This window comes from Ctenopharyngodon idella, chromosome 4 (genome assembly GCF_019924925.1).
Source record: "Ctenopharyngodon idella isolate HZGC_01 chromosome 4, HZGC01, whole genome shotgun sequence".
In the NCBI taxonomy this organism is placed as follows: domain Eukaryota; kingdom Metazoa; phylum Chordata; class Actinopteri; order Cypriniformes; family Xenocyprididae; genus Ctenopharyngodon; species Ctenopharyngodon idella.
This window is the reverse complement of record NC_067223.1, coordinates 24,031,198-24,053,967: the sequence shown is the minus strand read 5'-3', so window position 1 is coordinate 24,053,967 and position 22,770 is coordinate 24,031,198. Positions and strand designations below refer to the sequence as shown.

Below are 22,770 nucleotides of genomic sequence, written 5' to 3'. Positions count from 1 at the left end.
GTTTGTTGGAACATGAAGCAACGTCTGCTCTCCTTATTTCTCTCGAGGGTCCTTGTGATTTTTTTTGTTTGTTCGTTAAAACTCATTGTGACATACTTGAGACCATTTTCGTTGGTTAAAATGCAGAATGAGTTCTCGGTTCCCCTCTTTTCCTCTATGTCCGAAATGTAACTGCACGTTAAAATCAATGCTGCAACCCTTTTCATCACACCAAATGTAGCCCTCCAGGACCAGGGTTGGACTGTCTGAGTGCTTTGTCTCCATCTGTAAGGACGGCCTCCTAAAATCTGTAAACTCCAATGTTTCACTGCTTTATGAGACTTGAATACTGCAGCTCGACACAGTACCATCTCTGAATCCTGCTGAAGATTCACAGAGACTCCTGGTCTTCAGCGTTTCCTACACATGTAATTGGATATTGAAGGTATTTTGTTCGAAAAACTTAAACTTTTTTTGTACCCCTGTGCTGGATATACTTCTAGAGTTATGGTGTTTAATAATAAACTGGTTATTACATCTTGTATCTAGAAACTGAACACCATTCACTCTTAATATCAGCCAAAATGTAAACCATTCGGTTTGGATTTTCCATTTTCAAGTCTACATTGAAAAATGAAAGTAAACAGAATGAATAATAAAACATGAAGACATTTACAAGTCAAAATAAACTCAAACAGCATTTCTCAATCATTTTTCTTGTGTTTTCCACTTTAAAAAGTCTTTCAGGAAAACACATTAATACAATACAATATGAAGAATTAATTCTTTATTTGTATATAATTTATAAACAGGACATTTATTGAACTAGCGGATGTGAATTGTTTCTGTGGGGATTTGAATCACTACATGGGCAGCAACTCACACAAATGGCCCTTGACATTGAAGACTACTTTTTATTTAAAAAATCTGTGAAATATTACATATTTAATTGGACTGAACCTTTTAGCAATAATAGTTGGTATTGAAATGACATTTAAATAAATGTAATTGCTGCTTTTACTTATACTGATTGTTGAAATATAATTTTTTACACATTTTAGACTCTACATGCTAAACTCGTACACTTTTATTTTATCACATTTGTCACTATTTAATTTTAATACAAGGATTATTTGGTAAAAATGGTTACTACATTTCTATACACCTATGTGTTCATAAACAGTAGCGTGTGAACGGGACTTTTATTTTGGTCTGGATGTGGGATGTCATAAGGCTGCGCCGCGCTCCTGCTCCTGTGGTGATTCGGCTGAAGGTTTGTTTTAAGGATTTAAGCTGTTTAAATCGATAGAAACCGGTAAGTGTTTTTTAGTCTTACAAGTGATGTGAAATAAGTTTATGTAATGTAATTGAATGTAACGTTATAATGCTTTATCCAAACTCAATTTAGGACATTTTCTGTAAGTAAAACGAATCCACACACGAGTAACATGAAATGTGTATCTCATTTATCGTGAATCAGAACACAACCTTTACAAACAAATTGCCAACATTTTTATGAAATTGTAATCATTTAAATATTACTCATTATATAACAAATATAGATAATAAATGCCTAAATATGAAGTGTCTGTAAAGTTTGTGTTCTCTTATTAATTTGCAGTGTTGGTTTTGTATTTGTTTTGTTTTTTAAATCTAATCAGGTCATTTAAGTCTATTAAATATTACTCTGACAGACCAGTGCTGAACTACTCCAGAAATTTAGTTTGGATTTTTTTTTCTCTCTGTTAATTATTGTCTCATCTTAAACAGGACAGACTGTTCAAATACAGGAAAAATTCCTGGCTAAGCGACTGAAATCCACATGACGACACTATTATAAAGATGGCATTTATTAAAGAGGAGTTTGAAGACATAAATATGCCATTTATTAAAGAGGAGTTTGAAGACATAAAGATTGAAGAAACATTCAGAGTGAAACAAGAAGATACTGAGGAACAAACAGGTTGGTTTCATTCTCAAAGCTGAACTCATTCATTTGATCCTAAAATGTCCAGCTATAATAATAATAATTGTAATGTCTCTTTCAAGAACCCAAGAACACTGCCAGATACAAATCAGGATACAACAACATGAACAGGCAGACAGATCATATAACATACAGGAGAATACCAGAGCAAGCATGTACCTCAAATTCAAAAGATACAATCAGTTAACAGAACATAATGTAAACAAGTGAGTTTTGAGATCAGTTTTAAAGGTCTGGAGTTAGGCTTAGGAGCTGAAATGCTGAATGTCCTACCTCAACCAGTAGATAGTTTGAGCTTAGGTACTGCAAGCAAGTTCTCTGAACGCAATCTCAAAATATGGGCAGAGACATAAGCGTGTATTAATACTGAGAGGTGAGAAAGTGCTAAATCCTGACAAGTATTTTAAACTGAATGCGATAGGTAACAGGGAGTCAATGCAGTTGCTGTAGGATGGGAGTGATGTGCACTGAATTTTTTTTGTTAAGGGCACGAGCAGCTAAGTTCTGAATTAGTTGCAGGCAGTTAGTGGATTTAGTGGGTAAGCCGTAAAACAAAGAGTTACAATAGGCCTGAGGTTATGAATGCAGTGACAACAGTTTCAGCATCTTTGAGACTTAATGAAGGTTGTATAAGGGCAATATTACAGAGATAGAAAAAAACAAGACTTAGGCTGATTGATGTGGGGTTCAAAGCATGATTTTTTTTTTTTTTTCATGAAGTTTTAAGTTAGTATTTAAACACCGATGTCTACGATAGCCATCAAAATAGAGCAAACATCCTTTTGAAACGGACTTAACGGTTGTATCAATTACACCTAATTCCACTAGGTGGCGACAACTGACTGTTAACAAATGTATTTGTCACTGAATTCATTCAAAACCATTTTTTAAATAATTCATTCAAACGTTTTCCAGCAATTAGAGTCAGCAATTTCTATTTTGTCAGAACCTCTGGTAAACTGCATGTTATTTTGTTTGGTTGTATATTCAGAATCGCGGGAGAATCGTGATCTCTATTTAAAACCAAAAAATCGTGATTCTCATTTTATCCAGAATCGTGCAGCTCTAGTAAGTTATGTCGTTGTACGGGAAACACACGCCTGGTCAGCTACAATGTGGTGTACCTCAAGGGTCAATCTTAGGACCCTTGTTATTTTCACTGTACATGTTTCCCCTGAGCTGTATTTCTCAGAAATACAGCATAGCTTATCATCGATCTGACCCAGAGGAAGCATCTACGTTAAAAATAGTAGTGGACTAAGAACAGATCCTTGAGGTACTCCTCGGGAAACAGTCACAGAATGAGATTTGTATTTTTAACGCTAACGAATTCTATACAGAAATCTGTGTTTTCTAAACAAGTTTTTTTCTACTCTTCAAAGGACTATGCTAACATTTTAACATACCTGAACATAAATAGCAGTAAATAAACATTGAATCAAGCAATAAACAAGTCATAATTGAGTGGATCATATAAAGCCTTCAAAGATGTTTAAAGCTGCTGATCTTCTCAACTGGTAGACCATCATATCCACCCTTAAAAATTCACATTGTTTGCAAAGCAACTCAAATTCAGACTTTAGCTAATATGTCATTATATAGAACATTTTGTACATAATACCCATATCAGTAACCATTTTAAGCACCATTGACATTGTGGAATATTGGTGTAAAATGGAGGAAAGTCAGCAAGGGAAGTGTGTAAAAATTGGCAGTAGTGAATTGCTAATATCTGATGAAACAGGTGAAAAAAAATATTTACCTTGTAAAATCAAATGAGCACAGGTGGATTGCGGGTAGAGATGAAACAGTATGAAAATTTCATATCGTGATTTTAGTGACTGTTGAGACTGCTAGCGCTGTAAATGTTCAACTGATATAATTTCACCAATTTTTGTATTAAACCTAAGAAGAAAAAAATTAGCAGCACTATGCAGTTTTTGTGTGAATGAACATTAAAATTACAATGTCAACATTAAAGATGACACCATGTGGCCATGAGATATAAACCTTCCCTAGTGCACGTTTTAAATCGTCCCTATTCAGGTCAGCTACAATGTGGTGTCCCTCAAGGGTCAGTCTTAGGACCCTTGTTATTTTCATTGTACATGGTTCCCCTGAGCTGTATTTTTCTGAAATGCAGCATAGCTTATCATTGTTGTGCTGACGATTCCCAATTTTTTTACACAAGAAGTGTTAATCTGAGAACACCCTAAATTGACTTTAAAAATATTATCAAAAATATAAAAAAAATATATTGGCTGGCAAATAATGAGTCTTAAATGAGTCTTGATTTTAGGTTTCTCTTTGTCTTGCTTATCTGGCTGGGTTGCCCAGTTGGGTCCATTGTCATAAAATGTACAAGATCATGTGAAGAAGTCTTGGAGTGAATTATTATTATTATTATTATTATTATTTATTTATTTTTTTTTTAATAACTCATCTTTACTTAACAATAAGCAGATCAGTCCTGTTGTCAAGAGTAGTCTTTACCACCTGAGATTGATAGGTAAAATAAAAAAATATATATTTTCCTTATATGCTTTTAGATGATGTTGAATAGTCAATTTATACGGAGGAATCTGGGGACCAAACTAAATAACTACATTGGATTTTGTGAATGGAAAAACCAAGAGCCCAGAGCAATTTATGTTCACAATGCACATTTTTAGTGAACCGTACCAATAGCTGAAAGCAAACCACCTCCCAAGATGATCTTGTTCGGTTTGATTTAAAGTGTTCATATAATTGGCCAAAAATCCAGTGAACCTTGCTCAGACCCCTGAAAAGTGTGAAAACATCCTAAACTACAATGAATTCACAACTTTACTGTGGTTTATAAAAGAGGCACTCTCTCTCATCTGCTGGTAGTCTCCAGGCCCAGTATTTATATGAATATCCCCACACATCAAAGGTATGGTGTAGAGTAAATCTGCAAATCTCTATCTGTCAGGGATTCATTATGTCTAGATCCATTATGAACACAAATCTTTTTGACCTTAAAGGTGCAGTAACCAATTTCTGAGAAACACTGTTGATATTTGACATCAACCCCAACAAACACACCCCTCCCTTCATTGCTCCGCCCCCAAACACACAATGCAAGAGTGGATGTCTCTACTGTAGCTGAAACAAAGCAAAATAATGCTTCGCCAAAAATAAAATTGAAGACGGCAAACGAACGAATGTCAAGGAAGAACAAAAAAAACATACAGTATACAAGAGTATATACAAGCAAGAGTTGGTTGTTAGTTCTTTTTCCAGTGATATTCTTCTGAGCTTTTCTCTTTTGTAATGTCTCTCAGCCATCTCTCTTTCTACAGGACACGCCCCCTACTTTTTTTTTTTTTTATTATTACATAAAGAGAGATTGGTCTATAGTTTTCAACTGCTGTAGGATTGAAGATTGACCTGCTTAAATGTGGTGGGAAATTTGCCAGTAGTACAGGCTGTGGTGATGATGAGTCAGAGCAGGTAGCAATGTTGGTGAGATCTTCTGTGGAAAGTGGGATGGGATTGGGACTAAGGGACAGGTTGTATTTTGGCTGCCACCTTATGGGTCAAATATGCTCAGGTATTCAGGACATCGATATGGGGCCCTATGCACTCTGTCCCCTTTTCCCCCCGGTGTGAAGCCTCTGGTTATAGGATCTACTTGTATGTTGGTTTTGATGCATTACATGTCTAAATGTTTTGTGCTTTTAATCTGGTATTAATTTGTGTTTGTCTCTTTTTGCCTTAGACCTGATGAAGCTGAAAAAGGAGAGCGAAGTACTGAATGAAATGGAAGAGAATGATCGATATAAGAATCACCATGATTTCATAACTGAGGAAGAAACTTTTATTTGCTCCCAGATTGAAAAGACTTCATCACAAAAAAGTGCTCAAAAGACCGGAAGTAGAAGTTATTTCACCTGCCAACAGTGTGGAAAGTGTTTCTCTCATAAAGTAAGCCTTAACAGACACATGAGAGTTCACACTGGAGAGAAGCCTTACACCTGCCAACAGAGTGGAACGAGTTTAGATCGACATGAAAAGCTTAACGTCCACATGAAAATTCACGCAGGAGAGAAGCGTCGTACCTGCCAACAGTGTGGAAAGACGTTTGCTCAAAGAGTAAGCCTTAGCAGACACATGAGAGTTCACACTGGAGAGAAGCCTTACACCTGCCAACAGTGTGGAAAGAGTTTTACTCAAATTGGAAACCTTAGAGTCCATCTTAAAGTTCACACTGGAGAGAAACCTTACAGGTGCCAACAGTGTGGAAAAAGTTTCAACCGAAAAGGAAACCTTAATGACCACATGAGAATTCACAACGAAGAGAGCCTTTTCACCTGCCAAGAATGTGGAATAAGTTTCACTCAAAAAGGAAGCTTTAACAGACACATTCGAATTCACTCTATAGAGAAGCCTTACACCTGCAAACAGTGTGGAAAGAGTTTTGATCAACATGAAAACTTTAAAGTTCACATGAGAATCCACACTGGAGAGAAACCGTACACATGCACTCAGTGTGGAAAGAGTTTCACTCAAAAAGGACACTTTAAATACCACATGAGAATTCACACTGGTGATCAACCCTACACATGTCCTCAGTGTGGAAAGGGTTTCAATCAAAAACGACACTTTGTAGACCACATAAGAATTCACACTGGAGAGAAACCTTTCACCTGCCAACAATGTGGAAAAAGTTTCAACCGAAAAGGAATCCTTAACAGACACATGAGAGTTCACACTGGAGAGAAGCCGTTTACATGTGGCCACTGTGGAGAAAGTTTTGGGTATAAAATAACCCTTAAGTACCACATGAGTATTCATGTATGAGAGAACAGTTTGTGTATGTCATCAGTGTGGAATGAGTTTTACTGTTATGCTACTAAATTAATTGGGCCGAATTCCCAGTTATAGTTCACCCAAAAATTGTCATTTACTCACCCTCATGTTGTTCCAAACCTGTATGAGTTTCTTCTGTTGAACACAAAAGCAACTGTTTGGTTATCAACATTCTTTAAAATAGAAAGAAAAAAGAAAATCTTACAGGTTTGGAACAACTTGAGGGCAAGTAATTTTTGGGTGAATATCCCTTTAAAAGGAAAAGAGTAAAGAAACCAGAGTCAAGAATTAGATTCACTTCATATTATTGATTAGTCTAATGAACAATGAACTAGTTACTCAAAAGAAGTATAAATCTGTATCAAATAAAACACAAAAGATGCATAGGCTTGTGCAAAATAATAAACAAAATACAACAGAAATGTCTGGGGTCATGATATGCTGGATGTGATCCGATGTGTAATCCGTGATGGGTGTGTGTGTGTACTAAGCATGGTTGTCTTGACAATCATGGTTCTATAATAATGAAAAAAAAAAGCTTAGTTAGTCTCTGATAGCATCCATATAGCGTAAAGCGCCGAGTCATCACTTCACATGGCTAAACCTGAAAGCCACAAACGTGTAATATATACAAATTATTGCTGCTATTCTTGTACAAGAAACTGTAAACAAAAAAAAATGTAAACAGAACTTCATCAGATTATGGAAATGAATAATGTCAACAACAGAAAGCTAACAATTCACTGCTCAAATCAACCATAAAAAACAAAAAAATCATCTACATGAATCATCCAAACAAACCAATTCACTAAAACGTTTTATGCACTCGGTTACAATTGACATAATGATTTCGCTTTATAAATAGTCCAGACAAACCAATTCACTCAAATGAGTCAAAATCCAGGTTGAGTCATGCAAGAGTGGTTTGGCACATTCAATCAGTTCTTATACACACACACATATTTCTTATATAGTGTAAACATATAAAGTAGTATGTAAGAGTGATGGAACATTTAAATTCCAGAATCACGTGGCACACACTTTTAAAAAATCCCTGTAAAATTTATGGTAAAAAAAAAAAAAAAAAAAAAAAAGGCAGCTGTGGTTGCCAGAACTTTACCGTAAAAAAAAATATGGTAGCAACATTTTGGGTTTTACAGATTTAAATTCACAGTAAAAATCGTATTTCATTAACTGATATAATGTTATTTTACCAACCTACTGAAGTACTAATATCTGTTTTGTACTTTTGTAATACACTGACAACTACCAAACACAGTGGTGATGAGAGTAAAAACACATACTCTGGAATATTCTTCTCTTAGGGGATTCATCCAATCGCCACCAAATTCAGTCAGCATGAAACCAAGACGTTGTGGATGCTAAATTTGGATTTTTGATATCTTAAACAGTTTGACCATGACAAGGCAACAAATTTATGGTGAAAAAAGGGAAACAGGAAGTGTGTTATAACTTCTGCATAGTCTTTTTTTTTTTCTCTGTGCATTTCTGTTGTACATTTGTTATCAGTTATCTCCTTCAGACTAAAATGGATCACTGAAGGTATGTTACTGACAATACTGGTAACTCAGTTGTAAGAAAAGCATATTGATAAAAACTAAATCAGTTAGTGATTTTGCACCGTGACTAGAATCTAAATACACCGCAATGACAAACAAAGGGTAAAATATGAATAGGAAATAGAAGTGCACAAACAAACAGTAGTATTATATACAGTGTACTTTTAGACAGACAACTCTGCATATTACGGTTGCCGAGAGAGCTCAACACGCTGCAAATGAAGAAAACACATGCAAATAGAAAAAACACCAGAAAATAAAGAAAACATCTTCATCAGTTTGACAATACATGCGCTGCAAAAGTCCACAACACATGCAAATAGTGAAACGCGCTGCAAAAGTCCACAACACATGCAAATACGGAAACGTGCTGTAAAAGTTCACAACACATGCAAATACGGAAACGCGCTGCAAAAGTTCGCAACACATGCAAATACGGAAACGCACTGCAAAAGTCCACAACACATGCAAATACGGAAACGCGCTGCAAAAGTCCACAACACATGCAAATACGGAAACGTGCTGTAAAAGTTCACAACACATGCAAATACGGAAACGCGCTGCAAAAGTTCGCAACACATGCAAATACGGAAACGCGCTGCAAAAGTCCACAACACGCGCTGCAAAAGTCCACAACACATGCAAATAGTGAAACACGCTGCAAAAGTCCACAACACATGCAAATAGTGAAACATGCTGCAAAAGTCCACAACACATGCAAATACGGAAACGCGCTGCAAAAGTCCACAACACATGCAAATACGCAAACGCGCTGCAAATACGGAAACGCGCTGCAAAAGTCCACAACACATGCAAATGCGCTGCAAATACGGAAACGTGCTGCAAAAGTCCACAACACATGCAAATACGCAAACGCGCTGCAAATACGGAAACGCGCTGCAAAAGTCCACAACACATGCAAATACGGAAACGTGCTGCAAAAGTCCACAACACATGCAAATACGCAAACGCGCTGCAAATACGGAAACGCGCTGCAAAAGTCCACAACACATGCAAATACGGAAATGCGCTGCAAAAGTCCACAACACATGCAAATACGGAAACGCGCTGCAAAAGTCCACAACACATGCAAATAGTGAAATGCGCTGCAGAAGTCCACAAACATGCAAATAGTAATAAATTAATATTTTAATTTGCCCCGCAATAATTTATAGTGCATCACGCATAACCGACGTGCTGTAATAAGATTAGCAGGACACTTAACTTGAAAAACGCGTAACGTGGCTTAATATACTAGGACAGTGATTTTAACCAACCAAACTTACTAAATATCATACTAATAAAGTATACTGTGTTCAAAAAATCAGATGAGCCCAGAATATGATCTTAACGCGTTTAATAACACGTTATCCTTTTCTTATAACGGTTTTCTATGGGAGGAAAAGGCTTAACGTGTTATTAAACGCGTTATTAAATACTTAATTAGTATGATATTTAGTAAGTTTGGTCGGTTAAAATCACTGTCTTAGTACATTAAGCCACGTTAAGCGTTTTTCACGTTAAGCGTTTTAGAATGTCATCCCATTCTTAATCCGTAGGGTTTAATATGGAGTTGGCCCACCCTTTGCAGCTATCAACTCTTTTGGGAAGGCTTCCACAAGGTTTAGGAGTGTGTTTCTTCTAGAAGAGCAATTGTGAGGTCAGGCAGGGATGTTGGCGAGAAGGCCTGGCTCGCAGTCTCCGCTCTAATTCATCCCAAACGTGTTCTATCGGGTTGAGGTCAGGACTCTGTGCAGGCCAGTCAAGTTCCTCCACACCAAACTCACTCATCCATGTCTTTATGGACCTTGCTTTGTGCACTGGTGCGCAGTCATGTTGGAACAGGAAGGGGCCATCCCCAAACTGTTCCCACAAAGTTGGGAGCATGAAATTGTCCAAAATGTCTTGGTATGCTGAAGCATTAAGAGTTCCTTTCACTGGAACTAAGGGTCCAAGCCCAACCCCTGAAAAACAACCCCACACCATAATCCCCCCTCCACCAAACTTTACAGTTGGCACAATACAGTCAGGCAAGTACCGTTCTCCTGGCAAACGCCAAACCCAGACTCGTCCATCGGATTGCCAGGCAGAGAAGCGTGATTCGTCACTCCAGAGAACACGTCTCCACTGCTCTAGCGTCCAGTGGCGGCGTGCTTTACACCACTGCATCCGACGCTTTGCATTGCACTTGGTGATGTAAGGCTTGGATGCAGCTGCTCGGCCATGGAAACCCATTCCATGAAGCTCTCTACACTGTTCTTGAGCTGATCTGACGGCCACACGAAGTTTGGAGGTCTGTAGCTATTGACTCTGCAGAAAGTTGCCGACTTCTGCGCACTGTGTGCCTCAGCATGCGCTGACCCCGCTCTGTGATTTTACGTGGCCTACTACTTTGTGGCTGAGTTGCTGTTGTTCATTTCCACTCTTTCACAAATGTTTGTAGAAGCAGTCTGCATGCCTAGGTGCTTGATTTTATACACCTGTGGCCATGGAAGTGAATGGAACACCTGAATTCAATGATTTGGAGGGGTGTCCCAATACTTTTGGCAATATAGTGTATCTTTTGACTCTTTTCTCAGAATATCTATTAAATCAAAATGTATTTTCATCACTCCTAATTTCCTAATTAAATGTCTTCTTTCTGTTTCATATTTCTGACAATATATCATAACAGGTTCTACTGTCTCTTTCTGCCCACAGAAATCACATTTCCCTGTTATATTTACCTATTTTGAATAGTGTTCCGTTTAGTCCAGTGTGTCCAAACCTAAGCCTTGATATTATTATCTCTTCCCTCCCATTCCTCCCTGTATACCTCATTTCTCTCACTTTCCTTTGAATCCTATGAAACCGTAGCCCTTTTCTTGTTTCTTCCCATTGCCTTTGCCATCCTTCCTTCAATCTCTTTTTAATAATACGCTTGATTTCTGTCCTACTGATACTAACTGAAAAATGAATGTGATTACTTTTAGTAACTTCCTTTGCTATTTTATCTGCCATTTCATTTCCTTTAACTCCGTTATGTGCTGGTATCCACAAAAATACCACCATAAGCCCCATCATTTTAATTCTGTATAGTGTTTCTCTATTAAAATATCTGGTCTGCTGTTTGAATTACTGTACTTTAAACTGGTTAACGATGAGCTTGAATCTGAACAGATGATTGATCTTAGTGGCCTTGCACCCTCTATCCACTGTAATGCTAATAATAATGCAAGCATTTCACCCGTATATACGGACAATCCTTCATTTACCCTCTTCCCTACTCTGATATTAAATTCTGGAACAATAAACGATACTCCGACTCAGTCATCTGAATTCTTTGATGCATCAGTATATAGCTGAATATAACCATAGTAATTATTATCAATATATTCTTGTATGACACATGAATTGAACACAAACTCCCTATCCTTGTTTTTCTTTTCTAGTATTGTGAAATCTACTGTAGCGTCAGGAAGTATCCATGGCTGAATCGTTGGCAATGGTGCTAATGGACTAATGTTTAAGTGAACTTTCAAGATCCGCCGCTGCTTGTTCCACTGTCCATCCAAAGCTTTTTGTCACCTTTTTCTCCTTTTTAGAGTGTCCTGTGTTAGATGATCCTGACCACGGCCTTGTAAACTGACCCAATAGCTCAGCGATAGCTGTGTTCTTCTCATTGCTAGTGGCATTTCTCCCATTTCAACCAGAAGTGTCTCTGTTGGGGTTGATTTAAATGCTCCTGTGCATAACCTCAATGCCTAATATTGTATTCTATCCAATTTTTTAAGCAATGTGCCTGATGCTCCAGCATAAACCACACACCCATAATCTAATATTGATCTAATTAATCCCACATATATTGCCTTCAAAGCCATTCTGTCTGCTCCCCATTCACTTCCAACTAAGCACCTCATTACATTTAATATTTTCTTACATTTGTCTATTACTTTTTCTGTATGTACAGCCCATGTGATTCTTTCTTCAAACCATAATCCTAAAAATTTAAAATGATTCAACCTTTCTAATTTTTGATTATATAATTTAAAAGTTATTACACAATCAATTACTTTCCTTGTAAAAATCGTCTTTGTTTTTTCAACTGAAAATTTTAAACCCCATTTATATGACCATTTTTCTACTTTTATAATAGCTTCTTGTACTTTCTTTAAAATAAATTCCAAATTTCTTCCCCTTTTCCAAACTGCCCCATCATCAGCAAAAAGTGAAAATCCCATCCGCATCACAAGGCTGCAACCAACCAGCTCTAAAATAGTAAGCACTCGTCGCTGATTGGTGATCACGAGTGTCAATCACCATCACTTACCTCATTCATACCGTCACACTTATGCTGATAATACAGAAGCAATCTCACCAATCTGTCAAATAAATCAGCTGACCACTTAACATTAATTCTAAATGAATGACTGTTGAGAGTGTTCTCATACTGAAGGTAAAAGACCTTGTCTTGTGCCCTGAACTAGGAGAAAGGGGGGAAGCGGTCATCTGATGTACTCATAACCACACTTTAAGTGACGCGTGATCCAAAAATCACAATGTCAGCGGTGACGTGAGTACCAATCCCTATTTTACTTAGCGTCCTTGGATAGACGAAAGTAAAATCACTTGTAGCAAATTAGCTCATAATTAATATAATTAATCATAACTAGTTATAATTAACTATAAATATTTGGATCAGTTAATAAAATTAACTTAATGTAATAAAATTAATATTACAATCAATTAACCTGTTTGGCCAATGAACACTCAGTGATGTTCATAATGTTCAGAAATGTTCATTTCCAGGTTATAGGAAATAACAATCTTATTGTACAGTACTACTCAGAGCATGTAGTCAGGATCGGCATAATTAGGGACTACGAGCATATAGTATATGAGCATGAAACACGGACAACTTTACGTGAAAGTGACATGTGGCCAAGTATGGTGACCCATACTCGGAATTTGTGCTCTGTATTTAACCCATCCAAGTGCACACACACAGCAGTGAACACACACACGGAGCAGTTGGGGGTACGGTGCCTTGCTCAAGGTTCTCACCTCAGTCATGGTATTGAGGGTGGAGAGAGCGCTGGACATTCACTCCCCTCACTGACAATCCCTGCCGGACCTGAGACTCGAACCCATGATCTTTGGGTTACAAGTCCAACTCTCTATCCATTACATGCATAGTTTACCAAGGGAAAGAGAGAGCTGAAGCAGAATACAGGAAGGCAAGAAGTTACAGCATTGTTTGAAATTCAGCAGATAGCAGCCTTGAGCAAACCATCAGTTTAGTTCTAACAGGCCCTTCTTTAAAAGGGGTAAGGATGCTCAATGTATCAAATAATGAGACTAAGTGTGATACTTGCATGTCTCGCCCATTTGAATTAAACTGTCCTGATGCAATTTGTTGAGGCTCCAGTTGATCTTTGCTGATATTGTCTTGATGAGAGAGAACCAGTTGGATTCAGAGGATCTTTGGTGAATGGAAGGTCAAGGCCGAAGCCTGGTACAAGCTTGGAGTTCCTTAGAAGCTTCTAGTACAGCATCATCTTCACATCAGCATTTTTCAGTAAAGGAAAAGAGAAGACTGTGATCTTGTGATCAGTGATTTTAAAGGGTGAAGATGTCACACCCTCTTGAGGTGTCTGAGCCAATCAGGACTTGTCCCTTTAGAGGGAAGTTTTACGAATCTTTGTTCTGTAGTAAGATATTAGCATAAGACATCGGACTGGATGTATGAGAGAAGAACCTTCTAGATTCTTATAATACTAATGTGTCACAGAGTTAGCAACGTGTAACATTAATTAACAAATATAAAACGGAAATTGGAGTCCATCGATACCAAACATGCTACCCATGTGATTTTAGTTAACCATAAATTTTCAATTTTGAAACATTAATACCAAAATAGTTCAAAAGATAGAATTAATACATAGAATAAACCCTAAAAAAGGAAAATAATGAGAGGGGAAAAATGGGATACACATTTATACATTTCTCATGTGGTTATATATAGAATATATAGGATTAAGAGGGTTTATTTGTCCTCCTCAGAAAGAATGAACTCTATCTTCTCTGCACATCCCTGACAGCAATAAAATAGGAACAGGACACCTATTCTGTCTGTGTGTTGCAGTTGTGGGGGATTGAATTAACAGGACTTGTGAGGGAGAGTTTCTGGATTATTCATTAAATAAAATGAATAATAGTGTGTCTGGTCCAGATGCTACAGCTACAATATCATGAGTGCTTCAAATCAAGCATTGTTGGGGAGATATTAATTATAATGTGAGAAAACGAAAACGCCACAATGTTTGTTTATTCTTATTTATTTATGTAGGGTGAAGAGATACAGATCAAGGATCAGTAACAAAATACACTTAATTTATTATTTAACATTCTAGATTTACTACTTTAACAAAACACATTTGAGTCACATGTGATATTCATGGGTCCTGTCTGTCTCAGTGCTGAAACTCTTTATACAAACTTACATGTATAGACAGATCAGAACTTATGAGTATAGTGTATTATACTGACTTTTATACAGTAATCTAGTGCAAATTTCAAACATACATTAGTCCTCATTAATACAGGTTCATATGTTAATGATTCTTCCTGATTTTCATCTTAAATCATAGGCTGAAGGTTCAGAATTATTGGAATCACATTCTGCAAATCTCCTGTTATCTTAAGGGAAACAGTAGGAAACCACTGAAAGTGTTGTAGTTATTCCCATTATCAGATATCCTATTGTTAGACCAAAGTCTCACATAGACAACATCTCCAACCTCCAGGATCAACACAACTCCATTCGAGGAGTTTAACAGACCCTGAGCCTGATCACCGCGAGCTATAACCACACGCTCTCTATTCTTATAAATGGTTGCAGTTGCTACAATTCCACCATCACCAGTTACAGAGATTCTGAACATGTACGCTCCTTTCAGTGGGGCTGTGAAAACACCTAAATCAAATAACAAGAGAATCAGTTGTTTCCTGTATGATTTCTGAATGGACTACTTGCACAACTACTTCCTCGTTCTACTTATTACTTTAGTTCAGGAGTTTCCGGTAACAGTGTTCAGCGCACCTACATACATGAGAACGCAGATTATTACTGTTTTATGTCTGTCAGTTTAAAACAATGAATCATGTTCTCTGAGTTAACATGAATTATCTTGAACCTGCTAAAATGTTCCTATAAATATATTTTCTTTCTAGCTGTGCATTCTGAATAATAAATAAATATATTTCCCCACTAACCTGCAGCAGTCCAGTGCTCGTCTTCTCATTAACAGTGTTTTTCTCTTACTGATCATATTTCATACCTGCTGAATTCACATTTTTAAATGAATTTGACTGATAAAAGGATTGCTTGTGTGCGCTGGAGCTCTTATTCCAGTCTTTTAAAATAGTTGAATGAATGTGCGGTGTGTGCCTTACACAATTGAATGATATTAAATATTCAATTAATCCTAAACACTAACATGTTAACAGTGCTACTACTTTGAATATTAATTTAATAAATTGGCATAAACATGCAATTTACATACAGTGAAATGATTGACAATGAAAAAATTACACAGAATAGTGAATAAGCTATTTAATTCAAATAAATAAAGGTTCATATTCATCAGGTCTCACACTTCAGCATCACAGTCACTAGTTTAGACGAGCACTGACACCCTGTGCTGAAATAATCATGAATGTTTAACAGCTGCTGCTTTCTCAGATCGACTTGAGTTGATTAAAACTTCATGTTCTGTTGAGTTTGGAAAATCTGTTACACAGTAATCATCAGAATATCTCTTCTCCTGACTGTGAAAAATGTCCAGATTTTTTAAAATCTTCTCATAGACACTCATTTTACGTGCCGTTTAGTAAAGTAAGTGACTAGAGCACACTGAAAATATACCCAAGTGGAGATAAATGAGTTGTGCTTCAAAACAGAAGTACATAACAAAGCTCAGTGCAAGTAGTCCATTACCAAACACACTATAATAGTTTTGAAAGATGGCAGATCATTTAATTCTCTTACACACATTACACAACTGCAGAGAGGTCTGAATGGAGCAGAAGGGTTTTTCATTACTATAAACTGAGTTTTATGACTCCATTTCATTGATAATTACCTGTAATTGGGTTGTAGGCGTTCCCTATGTTTGTGAAGACTTTCCTGTAGGGTAGTGTGATGTCAGTGGAAAAAGGACCAATAAATCCATGGCCAGATTCCATCAGTGCAGCTGAAAAAGCTATTTCTCTGTCTGTTATTGAAAAACATAAGCAATATTGTGATATATTACTGTATTACACTGAGAATGTATACACTGAATTTAACATCATTCAAGCACACTTTCACCTCTATTTTCCTTTCTCAACTCCACTTGACTCAGAGTAAGATTTGAAATTTCTGTGAAGGAATAAAGATTCTGTTAAATGACATTTACACTGATTATTGTAATAGATAACACAATTTACACAGTATACACTCAACTTTACACTAACATTTACACTATACAATGTATTGCATTGGTGTTTTACTTTGAGGATCATTGATAAAAGAGTGAATGTTTTGGTGAGGTACCTTCATTTTTCTTCTTCAGCTCTTCCAGGATAAACGTTTGTTGCGTCTCTAAAGCTCTGTTCTTTTCTTTCTGCTCTGTAACGGTGGCGGTCAGTTCTCTCAGTGCTGCATGGATGTCAGGGATGCCCAGATTGCAGTATTGTTGGCTGTCAGTTGAAGCTTCAGCTCTCAAAGTGTCTGTTTGAGGTGGATTCTGTCTTCCGTCCTCAGAGCTGATCTGTTGACTGATCTCATTCTCATCGAGTCCTCCATCTACCTGCTGCTGGACGACAAACACAAAGGTTTCCAACAGCAGCAGTATACATACTAAAGCCTTCATTCTTCACTGATGTTTGTTTCCAGCTCTTGCTCTGTCATCCCCACAGCCTCTCATGTTCCTTTTATAGTGTCCTGATTTACTGTCTTCTGTACTTGACTTATATTGCTTCAGATAAATAAGTAATTCAAGTTAATTGTTAATCATAATCAAAGAGATGTTCCAGACTCAGTAGATGTTTATCTCTATTCACAACATTTGTGGCACTATGTTGATGTCCACAGAAAATAACTTGGACTCAAAGTTGTTGTTGTTGTTGTTTTTTTTATAGATCAGCGTTCGGCATCCTTATGGGACGCGGAGGGATAAATTGCAGAAACCTCCAATTGTATGAATTGATTGTCTGAAAGGACTTTTTCATCATGTATATCAGTCATTTATATCACGATTATATTCACTGCACGGCTCCGCGAATCGAGTAGCGTGAATCCGTGTATTGCCACCCTGTAGCAAGGCTACAATGTGGCCTTAATCAAAGCGGCGTTAAGGTCAACGAGTCACCGAACGCCACTGACTATCTTCACTTATCACTCACTGGATTATTGGATTATATCATTGCATCACTCTCAGATAACCTTGTGGATTCATACTCATCTCATCACCATCATCATTTCAGCTCATCTAAAGTCTGGACATTGTCGATAAGTTTAATTTATTATATTGACTAATTTGCGCTGAGACAAAGACTGCTTGTTTCCTTAAATTATATATTTGTCACAAAAATAAACATGTGCTTGTGGGAATAAAATAGGGAAAAAAGAATATTTTTAGAGCCCATTTGAAAAGCCCATTGAAGCTGCACTGAAACTGACATTTGGACCTTCAACCCGTTGAACCACAGTGAAGTCCACTATATGGAGAACAATACTGGAATGTTTTCCTCAAAAACATTCATTTCTTTTCCACTGAAGAAAGAAAGACCTAACATCTTGGATGACATGGGGGTGAGTAAATTATCAGGAAATTTTAGGAAATCAGGAAATTAGTGAACTAATCCTTTAAGAGGAATTATTACCTCAAAATGTACACCCATATGCAAGTTTGAGATTATTTAAATTAAATACATTAGCTGTTGTCACGTGTTAGTGATTATCCTGACCTGTGATATATTTCTGACCTCTGATAAACACTATATTACCAAAAGTTTTGGGACGCAAGCCTTTCGGTGCACATGAACTTTAATGACATCCCATTCTTAATCCGTAGGGTTTAATATGGAGTTGGCCCACCCTTTGCAGCTATAACAGCTTCAACTCTTCTGGGAAGGCTTTCCACAAGGTTCAGAAGTGTGTTTATGGGAATTTTTGACCATTCTTCTAGAAGCGCATTTGTGAGGTCAGGCAGTGATGTTGGCGAGAAGGCCTGGCTCGCAGTCTCCGCTCTAATTCATCCCAAAGGTGTTCTATCGGGTTGAGGACGCTCGCTCATCCATGTCTTTATGGACCTTGCTTTGTGCACTGGTGCGCAGTCCTGTTGGAACAGGAAGGGGCCATCCCCAAACTTTTCCCACAAAGTTGGGAGCATGAAATTGTCCAAAATGTCTTGGTATGCTGAAGCATTAAGAGTTCCTTTCACTGGAACTAAGGGTCCAAGCCCAACCCCTACCCCTGAAAAACAGCCCCATACCATAATCCCCCCTCCACCAAACTTTACACTTGGCAGTCAGGCAAGTACCGTTCTCCTGGCAAACGCCAAACCCAGACTCGTCCATCGGATTGCCAGACAGAGAAGTGTGATTGGTCACTCCAGAGAACACGTCTCCACTGCTCTAGAGTCTAGTGGCGGCGTGCTTTACACCACTGCATCCGACGCTTTGCATTGCACTTGGTGATGTAAGGCTTGGATGCAGCTGCTCGGCCATGGAAACCCATTCCATGAAGCTCTCTACGCACTGTTCTTGAGCTGATCTGACGGCCACATGAAGTTTGGAGGTCTGTAGCTATTGACTCTGCAGAAAGGTGCCTTCTGCGCACTGTAAGCCTCAGCATGTGCTGACCCCGCTCTGTGATTTTACGTGGCCTACCACTTCGTGGCTGAGTTGCTGTTGTTCCCAATTGCTTCCACTTTGTTATGATACCACTAACAGTTGACAGTGGAATATTTAGTAGTGAGGGAATTTCACGAATGGACTTATTGCACAGGTGGCAACCTATCACGGTACCACGCTTGAATTCACTGAGCTCCTGAGAGCGACCCATTCTTTCACAAATGTTTGTAGAAGCAGTCTGCATGCCTAGGTGCTTGATTTTATACACCTGTGGCCATGGAAGTGATTGGAACACCTGAATTCAATGATTTGGAGGGGTGTCCCAATACTTTTGGTAATATAGTGTATTTCTGACCTCTGATATAGATGATCACACTCTCTGATATCCATGTGCATATCTTACAACAGTTACCAGGTTTATCAGCTTTACGTTATGACAAAAAAAGTAAAGATTAGGTGTTAATAAACACAGAAAAAAAATTGTAAGTGACGTTTACATATAATGTTGAAGCCTTGTGTCTATACTAATAAAACAAATGTTGCTGATGGAGTTTAGTATAAACAAAAATAGAGTATAAAAACACTAAATGTAATTATTAAACTGATTTACAACTTTTCCCGTACACAAATGCTTTAGATTTTGGGAAACTGGAATTATGCACTTATCATAAACTTATTTTATGGTACCATAATATGAGCTGTTGTTTCGCAGTGTGGGCTTTGATCTTAACAACTTATTTATTATTCTCAGGTTAGGTAAAGTAAGTCAAGTCTGGCATAAATTATATTGCTTACACTTTAGTCAGAAGACTTCTCTGTGGTGTTTTTATTCAAAGTCTTAAAACACTAAATCAAAGCTTCGGTAGGCAGTTTTTGTAATCAGTTATATTTCTTTTAAATGTTTACTTTTCTTTTTATAATAAACAAAAATGTAAAGGCAAATAATTTCATCATTAAAGTATAAAGTACAATAATCCCGCTCTGAATCAAAGGTGTAGTCAGCTCTGAGCTTATCTTCAGCTCTGAGGGGTTTAATGACGTATCAGTATCTGAAGAGACAATCAACTCTTCTGTCTTTTATAGTCTTGTTGTTTGCCACCAAACTTACGCTTTAATCTTGACATTGATTTGTTTTACAGTACCATAATGTGAGCTGTTGTTTTTACCTTTGATAATTATTACTTTACTCGGGTTCTGTCAGAGTGCAATTGAGTTCACATTTACACATTTGGCAGATGATTTAATCCAAAGCAGTTTATATTACAATTCAATTTCAGTTTATTTGTACATCAACTTTTTCAATGCACATTGTTGTACAGCTTTACAGAACACAGAGAAGAAAATATAAAGAATAGAAAATAGTCTTTTAAAACACAAGCAGCCAACAGAAAGTGCCAAGGAATCATTTTGCAATTTTTGAGTTGTTGTTGTCAGCATTAGTAAATGTAAATAAATGTGTTCATGTATCATTTGGTGGATTGGTGAAGTGAGTTTGTATAGAGTTTATATAGAGTGATTTTGTAAAAGTTCTCAGTTTTGGTTCATATGCAGATTAATCTGTCTAAAAGTACACTGTATGTAATACTACTGTTTGTGCACAACTGTTTCCTATTCTCATTTTACCCTTTGTTTGCCACCGTCACCCTGGTTGCTTTAGTACAACTGTGCACGGCAGGAAATGTGCATTTAAAGCGGGTAAATGATGACAGAATTGTCATTTTTGGGTGAACTATTCCTTTAATAGTGTGTTATGACACATCTGTACTCTTTGCTTCACAGGACACACGTGGTTTCCACTACATACTATTTATCTACTAGTATTGCTAACTGAATTCTGGTGAACTTTATATTAAAGTATCCTAATGTACAATCTTATGAGAGGCCGTATAGGCCATAATTATAAGCCTCTTACAAACATAGTGAAAACATTGATCAACCTTAGTGAAATTCATTCATACACATTACTGAAATGAGAAGATTTTAGTAGTTGATGAGAGCTAATTTCACTTCAAAAGGAAGCTGTGGCCGCACTTCCATTTATTTTTTATTTGTTTTTCTTCATAAAAGGTGCCGTCAGGGTGTGTAAACCACCATAAAGTATATAGTTGTTAATCAATAATGAAAGTATATTTTTGACACGTGCAGAAGCACAAATGACATTCAGGCTGTTAAACAGGCCTGCAGTAAAAGCTTCAGATCAGACTCTGAACACACTGATTCATATCACACAGAAATTAAGATAAACAGCATTTTGAATGACTATATAAACACACACAAACTGATAATGTACTGAGAATAATCATTCCAGCGATACATGTCCAATAAACTTAAACTGCAGAGAATATACAAAATGTGTAGTATTTGTGTGTAGTGTGTGTGTGTGTGTGTGTTCCAGATATTCCCTTTGATGTGGGGACCAAATATACAAAGGATAGTAAAACTTGAATTTTTGGCATTGTGGGGAGAAAATGTTGGTCACCATGAGGAAAACAGCTTATAAATCATAATAAGTTATGTTTTTTTGAAATTGACGCTTGTGAAATTGACGTCCTGAATAAACATTGAAGACTTTGATCGTATCTCTTGTATGTGTGTGTGTTTCGTTCTCTTCCCATGATATCATGTCAGAGAGACTCTGCAGACACTGAATATCAGATCTAGTTTTGTGGAAGTGGTTTTCAGATTTCTAAAAGTGTCGCAGTTAGAGACTCTGATGGGGGTTATGCACAACAAACTTTCATATTCTGTAAAACGGCTCGCATCACTTACGGTTCAGGGGTCTGATGCATAACCGTTGCAAAATGGGCATAGAAATGTGTGTATGCAATTTTCCACGCAAAAATAAACTAGGCGTAAATATGTGCACACCGTATGGACACTCTAGATCAGGGGTGTCCAATCCTGCTCCTGGAGGGCCACTGTCCTGCAAAGTTTCGCTCCAACACCAATTAAACACACCTGAACCAGCTAATCAATGTCTTGGGCATACTAGAAACTTCCAGACAGGTGTGTTGAGGCAAGTTGGAGCTGCAGGACAGTGGCCCTCCAGGACCGAGTTTGGACCCCCCTGCTCTAGACCATGTGCACACACTCTTTTACTGAAGTGAGCGAAGTGAACACAATGATTTAAACTGTTTTACATCTGATATGCACATTTAGATTAAATATGCCACTCTCATTAATGGAGTTAAGCACTGACATTTCATGAAATCATTATTCAGAAGTTACATTTTTATATGAATTTGAATAGAAATATTTGTAGTGGAGGCGCTGCTTTTCCTGTGGCATGCTGGGTTTTAATGTTTTAACTACAGCGAGGATTGATTGGCCTTCTAAAAGTGTTCAGCCAAACATCAGTCTGCAGGACAGACCTTCATGCAAATGTGTCCCAAACAGTGCTGTTAAAGGGAAAGTTCAACCAAAAATGAAGTACTCCTTGCCTTGTTTTAGAATAAATAAACCAGAATAGTATAAAAAACATTTCAGAGAAAGTCTGAGGGTTTACTCACACTA

The 22,770-nt window shown here is 37.3% G+C and overlaps 2 protein-coding genes across 16 annotated transcripts in view; one reads left to right on the top strand and one right to left on the bottom strand.

Moving 5' to 3' along the window:
* LOC127511224 (uncharacterized) overlaps window positions 1-22,770 on the bottom strand; it is a 239,084-nt gene that overhangs the window by 26,666 nt on the left and 189,648 nt on the right. For 2 of the 14 annotated variants that reach the window (XM_051891994.1, XM_051891987.1), the window contains exon 2: window positions 16,730-16,780. The exons of 7 other annotated variants lie outside the window; for them this stretch is intronic. In XM_051891994.1, the coding sequence (XP_051747954.1) occupies window positions 16,730-16,780 (51 nt within the window). Of the gene's footprint in view, window positions 1-14,677; window positions 15,335-16,502; window positions 16,635-16,729; window positions 16,781-16,954; window positions 17,055-22,770 lie in introns of those variants that run through there. 5 more of the 14 variants (XM_051891983.1, XM_051891989.1, XM_051891982.1 and 2 more) reach the window with 5 other exon arrangements.
* Window positions 1,180-7,221, top strand: LOC127511190 (gastrula zinc finger protein XlCGF57.1-like). Of its 2 annotated transcripts, none has more exons than XM_051891895.1 (3): window positions 1,180-1,294; window positions 1,750-1,942; window positions 5,709-7,221. In XM_051891895.1, exons 2-3 carry the CDS (start codon window positions 1,822-1,824, stop codon window positions 6,788-6,790), a joined length of 1,203 nt encoding a protein of 400 aa, XP_051747855.1. In that variant the 5' UTR covers window positions 1,180-1,294; window positions 1,750-1,821; the 3' UTR covers window positions 6,791-7,221. The 2 variants fall into 2 exon arrangements, with proteins under 2 accessions (XP_051747855.1, XP_051747856.1); XM_051891896.1 differs by having other exon boundaries at window positions 1,214-1,294; window positions 1,755-1,942.